This window comes from Somniosus microcephalus, chromosome 3 (genome assembly GCF_052327205.1).
Source record: "Somniosus microcephalus isolate GS21.2 chromosome 3, FLI_Smic_1.0, whole genome shotgun sequence".
Lineage (NCBI taxonomy): Eukaryota > Metazoa > Chordata > Chondrichthyes > Squaliformes > Somniosidae > Somniosus > Somniosus microcephalus.
Window position 1 is genome coordinate 343,173,212 of NC_140989.1, and position 20,977 is coordinate 343,194,188.

The 20,977-nt window shown below is 44.0% G+C and overlaps 1 protein-coding gene across 1 annotated transcript in view; it reads left to right on the forward strand.

The window, feature by feature from the left end:
- Positions 1 to 20,977, forward strand: part of LOC147122292 (dihydropyrimidine dehydrogenase [NADP(+)]-like) — a 1,139,740-nt gene that overhangs the window by 979,465 nt on the left and 139,298 nt on the right. Inside the window, exon 19 of the mRNA XM_085983269.1 lies at positions 9,580 to 9,722. Within this exon, the coding sequence (XP_085839395.1) occupies positions 9,580 to 9,722 (143 nt within the window). The remainder of the gene's footprint in view (positions 1 to 9,579; positions 9,723 to 20,977) is intronic.

The following is a 20,977-nucleotide window of genomic DNA, read 5'->3' on the forward strand; positions in this document are numbered from 1 at the left end:
TATGGCCTGAATGCCTTTCTTATAGCATAACTAGTAGGTTTGAGGTATGTAATAAACTTTGACAGATGTCGGTGATAGATATAAAAGACTAATTATCTAGGTAGGTAGGGTATTGTAAGACAGTTACTCACCAGTGCTAGACTAAGTGCAGCTCTTTGAAGCCACCTATGGGCAGCAGGTAGAATCACAAAGTTTGACTCAGTCTTGCACAGGGCATGATTTTTAATCTCTTTGGCACAGCTAGAAGCTGAACAATCCATTGTTCCATCATTAGTTTCGCAACAATATCTTGTCTCCTCTGTCATTTTAAAAGGACTTTTTTTTACAGCCCACTAGCGGTTGAGTGGTGGGGACCCAGATTAAAATCCTGGCCGTACTGACATTCGAATTCAACTACTCCCAGTGGGTACATTTTGCAGGTTCTTGCCTAGATTTCTAAACTAGATGTCTCATTCTACTTGTACCTTCCATCATGGACTGGAAGGAGATAAATCAGCAGGATGATCTATCCCATCATTCTGCAAAGTGTTGTTCCTGTTGGTGAGATCGACCAAAGAATGGAGGAAACATCTCTGCTCCGGCTAAAATACAATAGCTCGGATATAGGACTGCAGCAAAAATAGAGATATAAAGAGACATAAGAAAATAGGAATTATATAGACAACTAGATCCATCCTCGGTCTCTGTTCAGACTATTGTATCCTCTATTCTCAGCACCTTACCTTTTTACATTATATCTCATTTGTTTTTAGATTTGTAATCCTTTAATGTTCCTTCCCCACAAACAGTTAACAAAACTATTACTTCTCACTTCTGTGGGAAGAATAGTCAGCAGACAGATACCTTCCCGCAGCAGGCTTTGGGATGGTGATGGTGAAGGAGTAGCATCCAGCTTATCTAACTGCGATGTCCCCGTGTCTATTGTTGCACATCCTCCAGCTTGTATGGCGTAAGAGAAGGTCTTGAAACAGGAGAAGGGCCTTGAACAGCGAGAAATGTAGGGAATATGAAAGAGTGCAAAATGAGTGATAGGATATCGGATGCCCAGTATGCACCCTGCCCAACTTTGCTTTCCATTAATGGAAAAGAAAATCGGGTGGCGTGTATAATGAGCGGCTGATCCACTACCGCCAGTTTTGTGTTCCTGCTGACGTTGAATTTTAACCACATGGCCCCTGAGTTTCTTAGGTTTGTTAGGGGAAGAGCATAACTAGAGGCCATCAATATGAGATAGTCACCAAGAAATCCAATAGGGAATTCAGAACAAACTTCTTTACCCAAAGAGTGGTGAGAATGTGGAACTCGCTACCACAGGCAGTAGTTGATGTGAAAAGTATAGGTGCATTTAAGGGGAGGCTAGACAAGCATATGAGGGAGAAGGGAATAGAGGGTTATGCTGATAGAGTTAGATGAGGAAAGACGGGAGGAGGCTCGAGTGGAGCATAAACGCCGGCATGGACTGGTTGGGCCGAATGGCCTGTTTCTGTGCCATATATCCTATGTAATCCTATGTAGACGCCGCTGATTCTCCTTTACTTGAGGATCAATATTCTCTGAACATTATCATTCCCGAAAATGGTCAAAACATCAGAGTGAATGCACAGAACTCAATGATTATGAATCTTTTGTGGATACATAAATTATGTTTTTCCATTAATGACTTTGGACTTAAAATGCACTAAAAATCCAACAGCATTCATGCAGAGACTAGAGTAGCACAGGATAATTTAAACTGTTCAGATTCAGCTACATAATTTCTGTGAATTAATGATTTTACAAACTGATGTTAGCAAGCTGAGAGATTGAACATTGTGAACAGTGCTTTCAAGCTATTTGTGCTGTGTGGAAAGATTGTTTCAAAATAAACCATTACACAGTTACTAGACTGAAACCTATTACTCCTTTGTAGAGTACATGGTAATCTTTGGCACTGACGAACTCAAGTCACCTCAGTGTTTGTTTTTCTTGGCACTTATTTAATTTTTTGTTGAGCTGTGAATTATATTTGTTATAGAGTACCATTTCAGGCACAACTGCAGCAAGCCTAGAATTTCTCCTTGATTGTACTCTGGAAAAAAAACATTTTTAAGAATGAAGATTTTACCCTTAATGACAGTTGTCAAGGCAATACAGTGGATATTAAAACTAGCATTTTTCAAAGTCTTGTTGCTTCTGACAGTGGTGGCAGAATCTATTTGAGCACATGGGCCTAGAAATTCGGCCATGCAGTGCCTGTTTTTTTAGGCACTAAACGGACTCCGAAGCCTCCAATTTGGCTAGCAGGAAGCACACACTCATTACCAGCCAGGAGTGAACTGGCTGCCATACTGGTAAAGGCCAATAAATGAGCTGAAATGGATGTTAGGCCCTTTGCATGTGCAAATAAGGAGCCTAACGCCTGTTTGAGGTCCCCACTGCAGGATTGGGTAGGCCACAACTAACAGTGTAAGTTTTAAACATATATTTACCTCAATATGGAGCCGGGAGTGGCTGTCGGCTGCTTCTGGTCCACCACCTCCCTGTCAATGCCGCTCTCCCTCTTCCCCCTCACCCCGTCGCTGCTGCTCCCTCCTCTCCTCCGATTGCCGCCACTCCCTTTAACTCCACCAACTCCACCCCACCCCAAGCCCAATCGGCACCGCTCCCTCCCCTCTAGTCACTGCTATTTTCTGACCAGATCGCACTGCCCACCAGCTGCCCCCACCCCCCCCCCCCCCCCCGCGTCCCCTTCCTGACCTGATCAGCCTGCTTCCCAACCTGGTCACCGCCTTCTTCACTCACCTGAGGGTCGCTGCCGGCATCTAGGCAACCTAGATCGTCAATCCCGTTTCGCCAGCGAGCTGCCTGTTACTCTCGGCAGCATGCTGGCTCGATGGAAGTGAGGCCAATGGCCCAATATCGGGGACACTTCAGGCTTCACCATCAGGAGCAGGGAATGTTCCTTGCACCCCCTCACCGCCCCCACCCCAAATGTAGGCCATGAAGTTTCGTTGAAGGGACCTGGAATTCCACAAAGTTGGGGGAAAGAATTGAAAACTCTTCCATGAGTTTAATTCTCACTGAAAGTGTAGATAATAGGGCTAATTTTCTGCTTCCTTGCTCCCTTTTTCATATAGCTCACTATGGGAGCATGAGATTGAACAACTAACCCTTTTGTCTCAGCTAACTGTCTCAACAGAAATTGCCTCAAGATGTGATACTTCATCAATGTACAACATTCTAGTAAGCAGCCCTCGATTATTAAATGGTGATCTTTTAGTAATTTTTCCACAAGCATTAGTTCTGTTATGTGACCATGGTTTGAAACCACACTAGATTAAGGAGTTGAAAGCTTCCACCCTCTCGCTTTCCCTTTTCTCCTACCCCCTAATTGAACTGACGTTGGTAGTCTCAAAAATGTTAGTCGAAACAAAAAGTAATATCTAGGAAACAAAGTTTAAAGAGGTTTGAACTAGTAAAATAATCCGGTGACAGATGTCATCACCTTTAATGAAATCAGATTCTCCACAAAACTCGGAAGTTGCACATTTCAAATTATGCGTTACAACGATTTTATCAGTGGGTTATTAATTGTAGAGGAAAAGAGCCATTCACAGCTTTTCATTAAAAGAGGCATTTTACTGCATATGTCAGCATTTTTTGATTCCCTAAGGTAGTGAGGATCTTTTATTTTCCTTCCTGGCTTTACTTTATCTTCTTCCTTGAAAATAATAGAATTCAAGGTTGTTGTGGGAAGGGACAAGCTGTGAACACTTCTTCTCAAAGCTGGTCCTATGTGTTATGTCTGACATTGGTGATAGGTACTCAATTGCCTGGGCCTGAGCACATGGAGTTTGATAGTGCTGTTATCGTTGTATTGTGTCTGACATTGGATATAGGTATGTGATTGCTTTTGCCTGTGAGAGTGTGTTTGGATCAGCCATTAAAAGCAACATGAACTGAGCTCTGCATACGGCCTCTGGATTATCTTTGCAAACGCAACACTATGATCACCAGGTTCATCAACTGAGGCAGAATGCAAGCTGGTTCTTCAGGCAGTGCATTCCTTCTCCTCCTCCTGTGTCACCGCTTTCTGCCACTGATCACAAATACCAATTGTTTCAACCAGTGCCTTACTCTTTAGCATTCTCTGCTAGCTCACTTTCTAAATCCACTGGGATGGATGTATCTGAACTCCCTCTTGAAAGGAATAGAGCAAGTGATGGTGTGCACTTTGGAGTATCGGCAGGACCAGGTGTACTGGAGCCTATCTCACCTTTTTATGTCTTTTCACTAAAAGGAGCAACATGGTAAAAGGCTTCAGTATATGCTTTGCTGACAGTGAATAAGAGAATGGAATGAGAAAGAAGAACAGCATAAGTCAGTGACAAGCCATGAGGTGACGACTGCCATGCTGCTTTCCCCATCTCCTGCACCCTCTATTGCCTAACTTCCCAGGATTTCAGCAGCTTCTTTCCCATAGAAAGAGATCTCAAGTTAGGGAGTCCGCCTCCTGTAAGTGATCTTGCACTGTTTTTGTGGGGTTTTCCTGCAAAAAGTTCCAATTTTCAAGATGACATGCAGCAAATACCCAAGTATCGGCATACAGTCTATAGTGGGTGTGATGATGTACATGCAGCAGACATCTATATTAAATTGAAGGAGTCCTTTGGACTGCATGCATGTATTGATGTGAGTGAAAGAACACTTTCAGATAAAAGCTTTTGAAGTATAGTCGCTGTAATTGAGAAATGCAGCAACCAATTTGTGTACGCAAAGATCCCATAGATAGCAATCAGATAAATGATCAGATAATCTGTTTTGGTGGGTTGAGGGATGAATGTTGGTCTGGACACTTGGAGAACTCCCTTGCTCTTCTTTGAATAGTGCCATGGAATCTTTAACATGTACCTAAGAGAGCATAGAGGCTCTCGGTTTAACATTTCATCCAAAAGACAACAGGGGGATTTTTTCAGGGGGTCAGGGGGGTGCATTTGTTGGCGAGTCGGCTGGGAAAATATATATTTTTGACAGCAGGTAGAGAACCTGCTGTCAAGCTGCCTCTATTCCAGTCTCCCAGATGTCGGGTCTGTCATCGCTGAACAGACCCAACACCAAGCGATGGGGGAGGCAATTTAGACAATTAGAGTGATTGTTAAGAGGCACTTAAATAGTATTTTAAGCTTACCTTTCAATTTTACGTGTTCCCCCATGGCTTCCCCGCTACTCGGGGATCACGTCAGCTCAGCATGTCATGAGTGGATTCAGCATTGAATTATCTGATTACCTGACAGCTGCAAAAGTTGTATAACAGCTTCCATCTCACAGCTGTTCACTTTCCAAGCTCAGAAACTGTTGCTTACTGCATTTGGAAGACAGATTGAGCTTTATGCAGCTTGCAAGTGTTTGGAGCAAACTCTCTATCCAGTGCCAACTCATTGGAACAACCTCTCTGACCATTGACAGATTTGCTTCTGTCATCTCACCTTCACCTGCCATCTATTACATCAGAATGGGTACGGTTTACACTCCCTCACCTTGGTCCTCAGAATCCCACCTTAATCAGTCCCAACACCAGCAGAACCAGGCACATCAGTAGTACCAACAACAACATCAACCTTCTCCGCAATCAATTGATGCTGCACAGGACACAGGGCATCAGTACCTGACCACATTGCTGCCCGGGATGGCCTCACCATGGCCAGCTTTACTTCACTTGATGCTGTACATCCTGGCTGCCACGTGATGCACCAGGTTGGCACCACCTCACACCAACACCATAAAGCATCCCTACAATGACCAAGCCATCCCTTTTACACTCGTGACCATTGTGGGGGTACCGTTATGTCTCACTGTTCACTGCAATTTACTAAGCCACTTCCAAAGTGATAATGTAGATAGAGAGGGATGGGTGGAGGTGCAAGGTAAGTTGGTGTGAGTAAGGATGTGCAGGAGTAGGGTAGGGAAGGCAGAGTGATGGGGATGTGATGATTGGCACAGCAGGATAAGGTTGAGTGTGGTTTTGCAGTAACGTTTTGTGATCTATTGAGATAATTGAAAGGTTTGCACCACTGTAGCCTGGTCCTCCTGATGATATCCTTGCTTGTGTCCTCCTGTGCAACGTGCAACCAGGCGGCATTGTTCTCCTGGGGAGTACTCTTCCGCCCAGGGGAAGGGAACAGGACCTCCCTGTGTGCTATGACTCCCTCCATAAGCATATGGGAGAGCCTGGGTGCACCTCAATGATGTAGAACACTGACAGCAGAACTGTCATAATCAATTTGTGCATGGTCCCTTTAAGGAAACCGGCTGATGACGCGTCATCAAATGACATCATCAGACCTTCTTTCAATTGGCCGGGAAACGCGCTGGGTGGACTTAACAAGCCCAATCATCGTAAAATCTTTTCACAGAGTGGGATGGAGCCAGCAGCGGGGTCGCACACTGCCACTGACCCCACCCGCACCGGACCTGCCTCGGCAGGCAAAATCACGGCCTATATCTGCGAAACTGCAGCACTCCCTCAATGCTATACTGAAGTGCCAAGCTAGATTAAGTCTCTGGGGTGAGGCTTGAACACTTGACCTTCTGATTCAAAGACAAGAATGTTAGCACCGAGCCAAAGCTGACACCTAAATGAAATGCTCCCACGTTCAGGCTTGGGCTGATAAGTTGCAGGTAACATTCGCACCACAGAAGTGCCAGGCAATGACTATCTCCAACAAGCGAGAGTCTAACCACTGCCCCTTGACATTCAACGGTATTACCATCACCGAATCCCCCACCATCAACATCCTGGGGGTCACCATTGACCTGAAACTTAACTGGACCAGCCACATAAATACTGTGGCAACAAGAGCAGGTCAGAGGCTAGGTATTCTGTGGCGAGTGTCTCACCTCCTGACTCCCCAAAGCCTTTCTACCGTCACAAATCACAAGGCACAAATCAGGAGTGTGATGGAATACTCTCCACTCGCCTGGATGAGTGCAGCTCCAACAACATTCAACAAGCTCGACACCATCCAGGACAAAGCAACCCGCTTGATTGGCACCCCATCCACCACCTTAAACATTCACTCCCTCCACCACCGGTGTACCATGCCTGCAGTGTGTATCATCTACAAGATGCACTGCAGCAACTCGCTAAGGCTTCTTCGGCAGCACCTCCCAAACCCACGACCTCTTCCACCTAGAAGGACAAGGGCAGCAGGTGCATGGGAACACCACCACCTCCAAGTTCCCCTCCAAGTCACACACCATCCTGACTTAGAAATATATCGCCGTTCCTTCATCATCGCTGGGTCAAATTCCTGGAACTCCCTCCCTAACAGCACTGTGGGAGTACCTTCACCACACGGGCTGCAGCAGTTCAAGAGGACGGCTCACCACCACCTTCTCAAGGGCAATTAGGGATGGGCAATAAATGCTGGCCTTGCCAGCGACGCCCTCATCCCATAAACAAATTTAAAAAAAATTGAGGCCAGGTATGGGGTAGGGGCAGAAAAAGTGTCTCCCTCACCCCCTGGATTGGGATTTCCTGTGTGCTTCAGAAGGGACAGAACCCAATCCGGGATCCTGTTTCTGCCCTATTTACCAACAAACCCCACCCCCAACGCACCCCCCGGCTGCAATTACCCTGGAAGAATTGCACAATATCTGAGCTATCATTTCTTTTCCCAGAAGCTTGCTATTACCAAAATTCAAAAATCCCTTTCAGCTGCTGCAGAACTTTAAATCCTGCAGCAGAACATGATTTCCCAACCATTAAAGGACAAACTTCAAATTGTAGGCGTTTTCTGTGCCTGAAGCTTCCCCACAATATTAAAATTAGCTTGATCATGAAAATGTGTGTAAGATCAGTGCAGTATAGGTCACGCAGGTGTGATTTGTGCACACCTCTACTTTTCAGAAAAGTTAAGCTGTTCTGCCATCATAAAGCAGTGGCCCTGCTAATAGTGCTTAATCTGCCTCAACATTTAAAGGGGCACAAATTTTAGTTTTCTAGCAGAAAGATTTACCGAGGGGTATCTCTCACAGCATTTGAAAACCAACCCTCCATTATTGATGCTGTGGGAGGAGGAAATCAAGCATTTAGCCTTAGGCACTTGTTCAGAGTTCCTTTTTGGACCTCCTTGCCACAAATCAGTCCTGCAGTCTTACGGCACTGCATTGGATCTGTTCGGCTCTATTACCCTCAACCCTCTGACCTTATTTTCTTCATAGGCATTATTGCTGGACCTTTCATTTTTAAGCCATAATGGACTGATACTGGTCATTTTGCATCTGTCTCAAAAACCTAACGAAAGCTACATCTGTTTTCCATTCACAATAAATCACTCTTGAATATCTGAGACCTAAGCAGGGTCTGGTGGAATCGGGGTTTCAGCCACACTTCCAGTGATGTTACGGCAGTGGAGCGGGTCAGCTCTGAAGAAATTCCTGGCCTTAATGTGATTCTAATGGTCTTGACCTACTTGATTGACCACATCCTGAGATATGGGGAGAAGGCAGGGACAGGGTACTGAATTTGGATAATCAGCCATGATCTCATTGAATGGCGGAGCAGGCTCGAGGGGCCGAATGGCCTACTCCTGCTCCTATCTTCTATGTTTCTTTGTAAACAAGGCAAGGTCTGCTGGTCAAGCATCATCTATGTTGTCTTTGGTTCTTATTTTCACACCGCTCTGAAAATGAGGTTTTACAATTCCATTCGTTCTACATTTTAGGATGCCAGTTGCTTCAAGGGGCTTTGGCAAAATTTGTATTCACTTTATTTGGTTCCTAACCTCCCCTCAGCATCCTTCATACTATTCTGACTTTACAAAATGGACATCTGTAGATCTGGGAAGAGAGGAACTGTTCTTAAAGAAATAAATTGTTATTTCAGATAACTGTACTACATAAGTGAATATACTACCTTGCTTAAAAACAATAACTTCTCTTACTGCAGTATAATCAAATTAAATTCTTTAATTAATTCCAAGAAAACAGATATGTTAATTATGTCCATCCAAAACAATTGGAAATGCATTATGATAGGATTTTGCTGGTTGTCTGTTCTATATGAGGTTTGTGTAGAATCCTACACCTTATGTATAAGTAAAATTGACATCATCCCTTTTTCAAGATGCCAAGATTTCTATTGATGCTGTGAAACATGAAACCGCATAAAGTAATTCTTAATAAGAAGTAGAATTCTGGGGACTATATTATACTGTAGCACTCAAATATTCATTTAAATTATTATATTCCTTTTGCAAAGTAACATAAGCGTATTTATTGTTGTTACTTTGAAATAATTTTCATCCTTTTTAGAGTTTAAAAAGAATACTGTTGCTTCAAAATATAATGCAAAAGTATATAAAAGATTCATTACATTTGTAAATCAAAGAATTTTTTTGAGAAAGATGTATTTTCATTTCAGCTTGTTCTACATTAATCCACGCAAACATTCTTTGCGCCTGCAGCATAAAATATGTCACATTAAATTTAATAGAAAAATAATATATTGAAGATCATAACACAAAAACTTTAAATATTAGAAATGACTTCTATTACTATACCATGAGATTCATGCTAACGTGCGGCCTTTCTTTCTAGGGACTGCAATAAGGCCAATAGCTTTACGAGCGGTATCTGCTATTGGGCGGGCGATACCTGGATTTGCAATCCTCGCTGCTGGAGGGATCGATTCAGCTGAAGCAGGACTACAGTTTCTGAATTGTGGTGCCTCTGTGCTGCAGGTAAATTTTATTTAACCAGTAGAGCCGTACAAAACTCTTTCAGTATGCTTACTGCTGCACTTTCAAACAGTGTATGAGGTGGATTGTCATGCTTTCGAATCTTGGTATTAAGTCACTGGAGAAATCGCTGTAAACACAGCGAATGTAAGGGATAATTCCATTCATTCATCAGTTTTGAGGGACTGCAAGCAGACCAGTATCAGGAGGGACTGCCTGTGGCTGTTTGTCGGTAATAAATAGTTTACCCTCTACAATTGCAGCGAACACTAGCAATATGATTTTTCTGTTAGGGATTTTCTTTTGGTTTTTGGTTCTTTTTATGCTAAATCAGTTTGTGTAACTGGGCTAATTGTGGCCCAGGTACACTCAAGTTTGTGAAGTCAAAGAGGAAAGATAGGGTTAACAGAGCTGGGGGACTGTGATTGATTTGTTGGGAACAAGGGCCTCAAAAGCAGAGGTAAGGGAATAATTAAGCAGTTCAGTCGTGGCAGATGTGTCATGACAGACGGACGGTCAAGTTTACCATCAAGTTCTCACACAAGGAGTGATCAACACACAGATGGACTTATGGATAAAGTAGTGGAAACAATCATTTAAGAACACAGATTTAAGGTGATTGGCAAAAGACTCACAGGCGACATGAGGGATCATTTTTTTTTACATAGCGAGTTGTTGTGATCTGGAATGCACCGCCTGGAAGCAGATTCAATAGTAACATTCAAAAGAGAATTGGATAAACACTTCAGGAAAAAAATTCACAGGGCTATGTGGAAAGAGCAGTGGAGTGGGATTAATTGGATAGCTCTACCAAAGAGCCAACACAGGCATGATGGGCCGAATGGCCTCCTTCTGTATTGTATCATTCTATAATTCTAACCAATTGGATGCTTCGATGGGGGAGGAGCTTTTGGGGTCATTTTGCATGGATGAATGAAGATGGGTTGAATGGCCTTCCACATCCATAATTATGTTATGGACTATTGATAATAAACAATTAATTTATGAAGTTGAAATTCTAAACATTATTTTTCCTGGTTTGGGAATCAACTCTGTACCCTTATATTTGGAGCTTTTTTTTCTAAAGTTACTTAAAACGCCTGACAAAACCGTTGTAAGGCCTGTAAGAGCAATTATTATAAAGATCTGATAAGACATATAATCATTGGGTAGAAGTGCACTGTAGTAGGACCATTCTCACCAAACAGAAGCTATTTTATTACAGAAATAACAACAGAAAATGCTGGAAACACTCAGCAAGTCAGGCAGCATCTGTGGAAAGAGAAACAGAGTTATACCTTTCGTCAGAACTAGAGTGGCATTAATAGAGGCTGTGGACTAGTTTGAGACCTAGATCACTCCACCCTGTTGGCTAGAATGCAGGACAATGAATGGCAGCCATGGGTGTTCATCGGTGGCAGAAAAAATAAAATAAACATACAAAGGCCTAGAAATTCACTTGGGCGCGGGCAGCTCGCTCGCGCCCAAAAGTTAGCGCTGGGCGGGGAGGCATTAGCGCACGCCGTATATTCGTCTTCTGCGCCCCAATTCGGAAGCGGGCGCTATACCAGGGTGTGCCCGCCTCCGTTTGGGGCGCTGCAACTGAATATCGGCGCGCTAGTTGCCGCAGCGCCACCCGATGCGGTGCGGCAGGCTGCAGTACTGCAGGCCTCCTCCTTCTCTTAAGGGGGAGGTGCCTGCAACGGCCGGAGCCCCGATCGCGAGTGCCGGCAAAAGAGCCCAGCACAACGGAGAAGTGCCGGGCTCCACGGAAACCAGCCGGCAATGCCGCGGGGGGGGGTGGAGGAGGCCGGGGAAGGAGGTGCGGGCAAGCGGCCGCCGAAAAAGCGGCCGGCCGCACCTTCTGCTTTAAAGCGCCCCACTATGGCAGCAGGACGGCCCCGTTTTCTGATCGCTGTTTGCGCCCGCTTCGGAGGAGGCGGCCGCAAATAAATATGGGGATCGGCGCAGTTTCGGGGCGTTACGGGCCACCACGCACACCGATGACGTCATCGGTCCCGGCGCAGCGCTAACGGCTACTGCCGCCAATACCGCTGTACTCAATTTCCGCGCTACCACCCCACCGGCGCAAAAGACCTCTTTAGGCGCTAAGTGGGCGCAAGGCCCACTGAATTTCTAGGCCAAAGTGTTTTTAAAATTGACAAAACCCATTTTATTTTAAGTGGGATTATGTTGTTTTGCGCATATTTGGATTTTATTTAACTTGTTTTACTGGCAGGTGGGTGACAATTTTGAACCTGGAATATTGCCAGTGGCCCAAAGATGGATTTCAGTGAGCAGGCTACATGGCAATTACTACTGCTGCTGAACAATTTTTTCTTGTTGCTTCTCTCACAAGGCTTTTTTTATATTTGTACTTACAGTTTGATATTGCTACTTGTTCGGATCTCTTGTGGGTTGGAAGTTTGGATGCTTTGAGGAGGAGGCTTTGGCAGAAGTGCATAGCTATAACATGATTTCTTGCTTAAGGTGATAAGCTGAAAATGCTATGTTATTCAGACAGCACCAAGAACCAAAACAACTCTCGATAAGGGAAGTCCAGGGGCGATTTACCACAATTGTCCTATAATAGATGTTGTTTGTATGCCACATTTTACATTTAACTTCCCACTGTTTTTGAGTGGGTCAGTGGATGGCTTGTAAGAATAAAGAACCATATTCTTTCAGCTTTCTTTCATACAGTAGTTCTCAAGAGCTGACTTTTTAAGGATACGGAGGACATTTTATAAGATGGTCAAATTCTATTTTTGGTACATGCACAACAGTATACAAGGGATGGTCGAACTTTGGGTTTAGATGCTTGTTTTTGTATTTCTCCTGGCTGAACCATGGATTGAATTCATTACAAAGAACATGTGCACCTTTCTTTTAATGAATAGCTTTACCAGATTCCACATTATCCTACAAAACAGTTATTATTTAAGGTGGTATTCTTCTGCAGCTTACTAATTCAGAATACCTTTTCTCTTGGTTAACTCAAACAGTGTTTGAATTTAACTGACAGCACTAAAAATAGGTAAGAGAGAGAGCAGGAGGGAAACAGAAATGGAGAGAGAGAGACACACACACACAGTGATGCAGCAAGAGAAGAACAGAGGCATCGAGAAAGTTAGAATGATAAACAGAGCCACTGAAACAGAGCAAAAGGAAAAAGTGAAATAGTTGTTATAGTAATCTGGGATGTTATGATTAAGGTTATCCACCAGGTGGTGCTGTAGCCAATGCTGCTGCTAAGGTCAGGGGTTTGCTTCCTGTTAAGGTCAGGGGGCTTCCTGTCAAGGTCAGCAAAGGTGCAATGCCTCAATGCAGGCCTGCCTGGTTGTTTCGCAGTCATTTACTAAAGTACTCGTATTAATTCTAATACCTCGCCTCTTCGAGTTCCTTGTCTCACTACATGGACTTATCACATTTGGCGACAAGGTAACAAAAGGACCCTGAATAAAGAAGAAAAGTCTACCGGGATGTTTAAACAACAACATCACGAGCTACGGTTAGCTACCAGTTGGAAGAGAGCATGGCTGCCACGGTAGGAACGGTTTCCGCTTTTGATATTCAAGCACAAACCTGGGAGGAGTACTATGAAGTGTTCGGTTATTTTTTCGAAGCAAATGAAATAAATGATGCTGGAAAAAGGAAAGCCATTCTGCTTAGTTCAGTGGGAAACCAAACCTACAGCTTGATGAGGAATCTGCTCAGTCCTGAAAAGCCTGGAGACAAATCATTTGTTGAATTAGTGGCCTTGCTAAAAGAACATTTCAACCCTAAGCCTAGTGAGATTGTACAGCGGTTCAAGTTTAATTCAAGGAACAGAAAAGAGGAAGAGAGCGTAATGGACTATGTAGCGGTGTTGCGTAAATTAGCACAAGATTGCAATTATGGGAACAACCTGAAGGAAATGCTGCGAGATAGGCTAGTTTGCGGAATAATGGATGACCGAATGCAATGTAGATTATTATCCGAGACTGGGCTTACTTATGAAAAAGCATTGGAACTTGCTCAAGCCATAGAGACAGCGAACCGAGATGTAAAAGAAATACAGGGTTCAGACAGGGCTAATGCTAAGCAAGTTGCAGGTCAAGTTGTTGTGCACAAGTTAAACATGCATCAGAAACCACAACGTGAGCATGTGAAGGCATGTTATAGATGCAAGGGCGATCACCTGGCGAGTGAATGCCGGTTTCTGGAGGAAAAGTGCCACAAGTGTGGGAAACAAGGACACATAAAACAAGCATGCAGGACGAAATCACCTGTGGAGGAATCCAAACCAAAAGGGGGAGGAAAGCAAAACCAAGGAAGAGAAGTGAAAAAACATGGAGCACACCACATCAGCGGGGAAGCTGAGGAAGAAGAGGACATGTTCATAATGTATAGCATGTTAGAGAACATTCCAAAAGTGGCTCCTATCACATTGCAACTGACAGTAAGTGACTCTAAGGTGAACTTTGAAGTCGATAGAGGGTGCGGTGTAACCATAATGAACAAGGCAGAGTACTCAAAATTGTGGAACCGTGCAAAAGTTCCAGAGTTAAAGCCTTGCTCCCTGCATCTTAAAACATATACAGGTGAACGAGTAGCGACATTAGGTACAGCTAATGTAACTGTGCAACACAGGGACACCGTGGAACAGCTACCGGTAGTTATAGTATCGGGTACCGGACCAAACCTGTTAGGTCAGAGCTGGATAAAAGAACTTAAATTAGACTGGGGAGCAGTACATCAAATAGATGCGGGCAAACAGTTGACTTTGCAAGAAGTGTTGAGTGAACATGCGAATGTGTTCAAGGAGGAACTTGGCACATTTAATGGACCCCCAGCTAAGATTTATCTAGAGAAGGAGGCACCGCCAAGGTTTTTTAAACAACGACCTGTGCCTTACGCCATGAAGCCAAAGGTAGAGGCTGAGCTTGACCGTCTATTGAGAAAGAACATACTGGAGCCAGTGAAATGTTCGGAATGGGCAGCTCCCATAGTACCTGTTTTAAAACCGGACAATTCGATAAGACTCTGTGGAGACTATAAATTGACAGTCAATCGGGTGTCCAAACTAGAGCAGTATCCTATTCCCAAAACAGAGGATCTCTTTGCAAACCTGGCTGGAGGAAAGAAATTCACAAAGTTGGATATGAGTCATGCCTACTTGCAGATTACACTGGATGACAAATCAAAGAAGTATGTCACCATAAATACACACAAGGGCTTGTTTACATATAACCGCTTACCGTTTGGTGTCTCATCTAGTCCAGCTATCTTCCAGAGGACAATCAAAGGTGTACTGCAAGGGATTCCACATGTTTCCATCTATCTGGATGACATTTTGGTGATGAGAAGAGCCGACCAGGAGCATCTGAGCACTCTGAGAGAGGTACTACAGAGATTGGAAAGGGCAGGGTTCTGGCTCAAGAGGAGTAAGTGCACTTTCCTGGGGAATGAGGCAGTGTTCCTGGGACACAGAGTGGATGCCACTGGGCTCCATCCACTCAAGGAGAAGGTACAAGCACTGCAGGATGCCCCTGCTCCTACAAATGTGGCTGAGTTGAAAACTTAGCTGGGATTGCTGAACTATTATAACAGGTTTTTACCAAACTTGTCAACTGTGCTAGCACCTCTTCACAAACTACTGCGCAAGGAGACAGAGTGGCAGTGGGGAGAGGAGCAGGGGGTTTCATTTGAACAGTCCAAGAAACTGATGCTGTCGTCGGATGTGCTGGTTCACTACAATGCAGAGAAAGACATCATTCTCTCTTGTGACGCTTCACCTTACGGGGTGGGGGCAGTTCTTTCACACTGCATGGAAGATGGAACTGAAAGACCAATAGGGTTTATGTCCCGAACTCTAACACCAGCGGAAAAAACTATTCCCAGTTAGACAAAGAGGGGTTAGCAATAATGTTTGGGTTACAGAGGTTCCACAAGTACATATATGGCAGGAAGTTCACCATATGCACCGATCGTAAACCTCTTCTCTCTCATTTCAATGAAATGAAAGCAGTTCCACAGATGGTGTCACCCCGGATCCAGAGGTGGGCCGTGACGTTGAGGGCATATGAGTATGTCATCGTCTACAAGGCGGGCAAGTACCATGGGAATGCAGATGCTTTGAGACGTCTTCCACTGCCAGGCACACACATCCATTGCAGCTCCAGAGAACAGAGTGTGGATGTTGGAGGACACTGATACGGCACTGGTGACTGCAGAGCAAGTAAGAACATGGAGAGGTGAAGATCCAGTACTGTCTAGAGTTCGAGAATATGTGGTGAGGGGATGGCCACAGCATCCGGAAGGGGTTGACTTCACACCCTACAGTGTCAGGAAAACAGAGCTGAGTGTGCAGGATGGTTGCGTGTTGTGGGGAGCACGAGTGATTATTCCACAGCCAGCATGACAGTCTATCCTAGAGCAACTACATCAGTGTCATCCTGGGGTCTTGCGTATGAAAGCCTTGGCTAGGAGTTACTTGTGGTGGCCAAAGCTAGATGAGGAGATAAAAAATCTAGTCAAGACATGCAGCACTTGTCAGGAACACCGGAAGGCACCAGCAGCAGCTCCTCTCCACCCCTGGGAGTGGCCGGATAAACCATGGAGAAGATTGCACTTAGATTATGCGGGTCCATTCATGGGGAAGATGTTCCTCATAATCATTGATGCACATTCCAAATGGATGGATGTTTATCCTGTAAATTCTGCTTCTGCCACTACTACTATAGGCTGCCTGCGTCGGAGCTTCAGTAATCAAGGGCTACCGGAGATCGTGGTAAGCGACAATGCCACTTGTTTTGTGAGTACAGAGACAAAAGAGTTCTTGAGAAAAAATGGCATAGTGCAGGTGACCTCGGCTCCATATCATCCGTCCTCAAATGGACTTGCGGAGAGAGCCGTACAAACATTTAAAGAGATGATGAAAAAAAGTGCAGAAGGGAGTTTAGCAGCCAAAGTGTCACGGGTTCTGTTCAGCTGCAGAATAACACCTCAATCCATCACAGGACTCTTTCCTGCTGAGATGTTATTAGGTCGTAGACTACGCTCCACTCTTGACCTTGTCCACCCAGACCTAAAAGGAAAATGGAAAACAGACAAAACAAACAAAAAGAGAACTATGACAAAAGAACAAAGAGCCGAAGTTTTGGAGAAGGAGATGCGGTCCTTACCAGGAATTTAAGTTATGGACCCAAGTGGATTCCTGGCTTCATAGACTCAATGACCGGTCCCGTATCAAACAAGGTCATGTTGGGAGATGGTAGGGTCGTACGCAGATATGTAGATCAGATACTTACCAGACAAGGGGAAATTGAAATGAAGGTTCCAGATGCAATGGCTGAGGACAGGTTTGCCCCCAGTTATCCAAGTGCATCTGTGGTGCCACCACCAGGGATGGAGACAATTCCACAGGAACCCATTCGTCAAGAGGAAACCATCGTTGCAGAGTCAGATACTCCGAGCACTGCTCAGGAGCAGCTGGTGGCTTCACCACAAACAAGCAGGGACTTTACTGTCAGACGTTCACAAAGGCCTTGCAAGCCACCAGAGAGATTGATACTGACCTATTAGATTCATCAAGTGTGGAACATGATGAATGGAGACTTCTTATGTGACCCTTAGGAATTGTTGTTTGTTAAGAAATTCATACTGAAATCTTAAGGGAGGAGGGATATAGTAATCTGGGATGTTATGATTAAGGTTATCCACCAGGTGGTGCTGTAGCCAATGCTGCTGCTAAGGTCAGGGGTTTGCTTCCTGTTAAGGTCAGGGGTCTTCCTGTCAAGGTCAGCAAAGGTGCAATGCCTGAATGCAGGCCTGCCTGGTTGTTTCGCAGTCGTTTAATAAAGTACTCGTATTAATTCTAATACCTCGCCTCTTCAAGTTCCTTGTCTCACTACATGGATTTATCACAGTTGTGAATAAATAAAGGACAAATAGAGAGAAGCTAAGGTAGCTGTGAAACAGATATTTAAAGAAAGAAGATAAATGGAGTGAATGAATAAATAAAAAAGAGAATGGCGTAGTGGAGCATCATATTGATGTTCCAATTCACTGTGCTATGTAAGACGTGACAGATTTGTGACCTCTGTTCTCTCTACCCACATTCTTCCAGCCTCAGCAAGCCACTGTGAAAGGTGCCAATTATAAGCTAGGTACTTAACACATGCAAGGAGGGAGAAAAGGTCAATAACATCTCTTCACAATCATCTGAGAATATTCCATCTATCTTTTCCCTCCCTCTTTCTCTGTCTCCTCCAGTTTTTCCTTTCCCACTCTCTCTCTCTTTTCCTGTCTCTCTCTTTTCCACTCCTTCTCTCTCTCTTTACCCTCATTTCCCCTTCTATGTTGATTCCTGCTTGCTCTTTCTTTTTCTCCCTCAGATATTAATACCAGTGCATTGCTCCAGGTTTGGAAAAACTAGACCTACATGTGTTTGACCGTTTTATACTATTTAGAGTATCAGAATTTACAGTGACAGCATCACCAAAGAGGATGTATTACAGGGATATTTTATATGGGAGCGTACTACTAGGACATTTACCATACTGTGTATATAATAATGAGTATTGCCGTTACTCATAGTATATCTCCTAAGAGTTCCAAACTACTATGCTGTGTTCATTGACGCTGTTGACCTTTCAATTTTACACAAAATCTTCCAATCTTATTTTCTAAATAAAAGATTAAAAGTAAATTACACTGTTTAAAAATGTAGAACAGTGAAATTAAATTACCAAGCAATTGAAGATTAATGATGTAGAATATGTTTAGAGCATTATGGTGGCCGCGGTTACTTGCTTACTTAAAAGATATTTTTGAAAGTTGTATCATTGGCCCTGATATTTACCGAGGCCCAAGTTTGGTGAGGGTGGGGGGGCAGGAGGAAATATAGTTGAGAAACCCGGAAGTACGACTTTCCCCAAACGCTGTGGCGTTTTAACTCCAGGGCATGTTTGGATTTGTTTCTCCAGGTTTCCTGCAGGATTGACAGGCTGGCTGCCTGTCGGGTGGGAAATCCTGCGGCACAAGGCCGCAGCCACAGAGCAGGTAGTCTAATAGTGGGGGGGGGAGCAGAGATCGCGTGGGGGGTGCGGTGGGGGGAGACGGTGATTGCAGAGCGGTTGGGGGGGTGGTTTACAGGGTAGCTTTTTTGAGCCTGGAGGAAACACTCCTGCTCCTCCTGGCCCACAAGTGGTACTGTAAAGGTACTTACCTGGTGGATCCAGCCCTTCTCAGCTCCTTTTACCTGCCGGGTTTCCCGAGGCCAGGGAAACCCGGCGGACAGCAGTTAAAAATAGAAATAATGTTAAAATGGAGACACGTAGCCTCCTTGAGAGGTTTTACCAACCAACCCGGTTCCTGAGAGTGGATTGGTCACTCGTTCCGCCTCTGTTAAAACAGGAAGTGGGCAGGTTCGAGGTGGCTGAGTAAAACCCAGATCCAATGTAAGATAAGCAAGTTGCCATTTGGGTAAATGCTCGAATTTCATCACTGTAAAAATCCTTTGAGATTCAAGCATGTAAAAGGAGCGAATGCCGTTAAAGGAGTTCCAATCAATGTGGTGCCACAGTTGTAGAACAGATGAAAGGGCCTGATGTTAGAATTGCCTGAAAACTACTAAGAAATTCTCGCTTCAATTTATTTTGGTATTCAGTTACATTAGTCCTAAGTATATGTTATGTAGGAAGTCCACCTTTGATGTTTTTATGCCGAAGCGATTTGAAGCACAGGCAGACATGCCAGCTGAGGTCATAGCAGACGGTTTAACTGATTTATCACACTAAAATTAGAAGATGCTCCTATTAGCTGATCAACTTGAAAAGAGAGAAAATCCAAAATAATGAATTGTATAAGAAAGACTGGTATAATGTAAGAAATTTTTCACAACAGTGACCAGAATGTAATTATCTTGTACTACTTACATTTTTAATGTGCAAAATAATTGCAAGTGGCAGAATTTGTTTCTCAAAGATTTATATTGTGTCCATGTATTAAGCCTAATTTGAGCAGAATATGTATGGATCTTAGAAATGCAGACCTAAAATATTTATTCATCTTATGGATGAAGGAAGTTTAACATTAAACCATGCAACTAACTTTAACTGTGATGTTCAGAGAGGTGGAGTAATATTCATTATAACGAGTACTACGCTATGCACACCTGGCTAGAAATACATATTGGGAATCTGTCTCCCCACCCTCCCACCTCCCCCCCCAACTCCCACCGCTCCTCAATTTCAATCCATAAATTAAAGAATGGAAAAATATAGGAGATATATATACAAATTTATGATGTATGCTCCCGGCTGGTGAGGGTCCACACTGGGAGTGTACATTCATAAAAACTCATCCCAGCAAATAAAAAGCAGAGAACTTATAGGGTAAATTTTGATGGACTCCACTGCCGGCATGAAACCTTGCTGTCCAGGACTGTTGTAAGATTGAGCATGGAAGTTCATGCATCCAAGGCGCAGTGTATCTCATTTTGTGCTGAACAAATTAGTGCCTTTTATTAGCCACACCACCAACCAGCATAGGACTGACTGGAGCTTTGAAAATGACGGTAATAGGTTCCATGCCAGATTTCACGTTTTCCTTGCCATTTTTCACCCCCTTGGTGCAGCTATCCCATATCAATTGAGTGCGTGTGTGCTTGGCTGACCCGGCCTGTAGAATTAGGCTTTTGAAAGTCATGTCAGAATTTTCACTATTGGTGGTAAAGTTTGACTTATTTTTTAATTACCAGCTAGTTTCATCTGCATTGATGCCTGTTGCTCTATATGCCATACTTTTAACGTATTTAGTTAACACTCCTTTTTCTACAACAATCTTGCTTGCAGCTGCAATTTCACCTGCAGCAAACAAAGCTTTCAGGATACAAAGTCATTTGGGGGCTCCAATCGTGCTGCACAATTTGAAGGAGAAGGCTAAATAAAGATGGAGACTAGGAAGGCAGGTGCCATTGCACCTCAGTCATTTTGTTTTCAGCCATCATTATTCTTGGACCCGCATTTACAGATCGAGCAGACTAATTTGGGCATCCCAGAAGAGACCTGTCTTTGGCACCTCTGCTTTCACAAGGAAGGCTGTACTGAGCTATGCTATCTGCTCCAGACTGAGCAACATGGACCTTTGACAACAGGGATTGCTCTTCCCATAACTCCGAAAATCATCACTGCATTAATGAAACACGATACTTCCAAGCCACCACAGGGAACATATGTCGGACCAGGCAATCTGCTATTGAAAGACGCATTAAG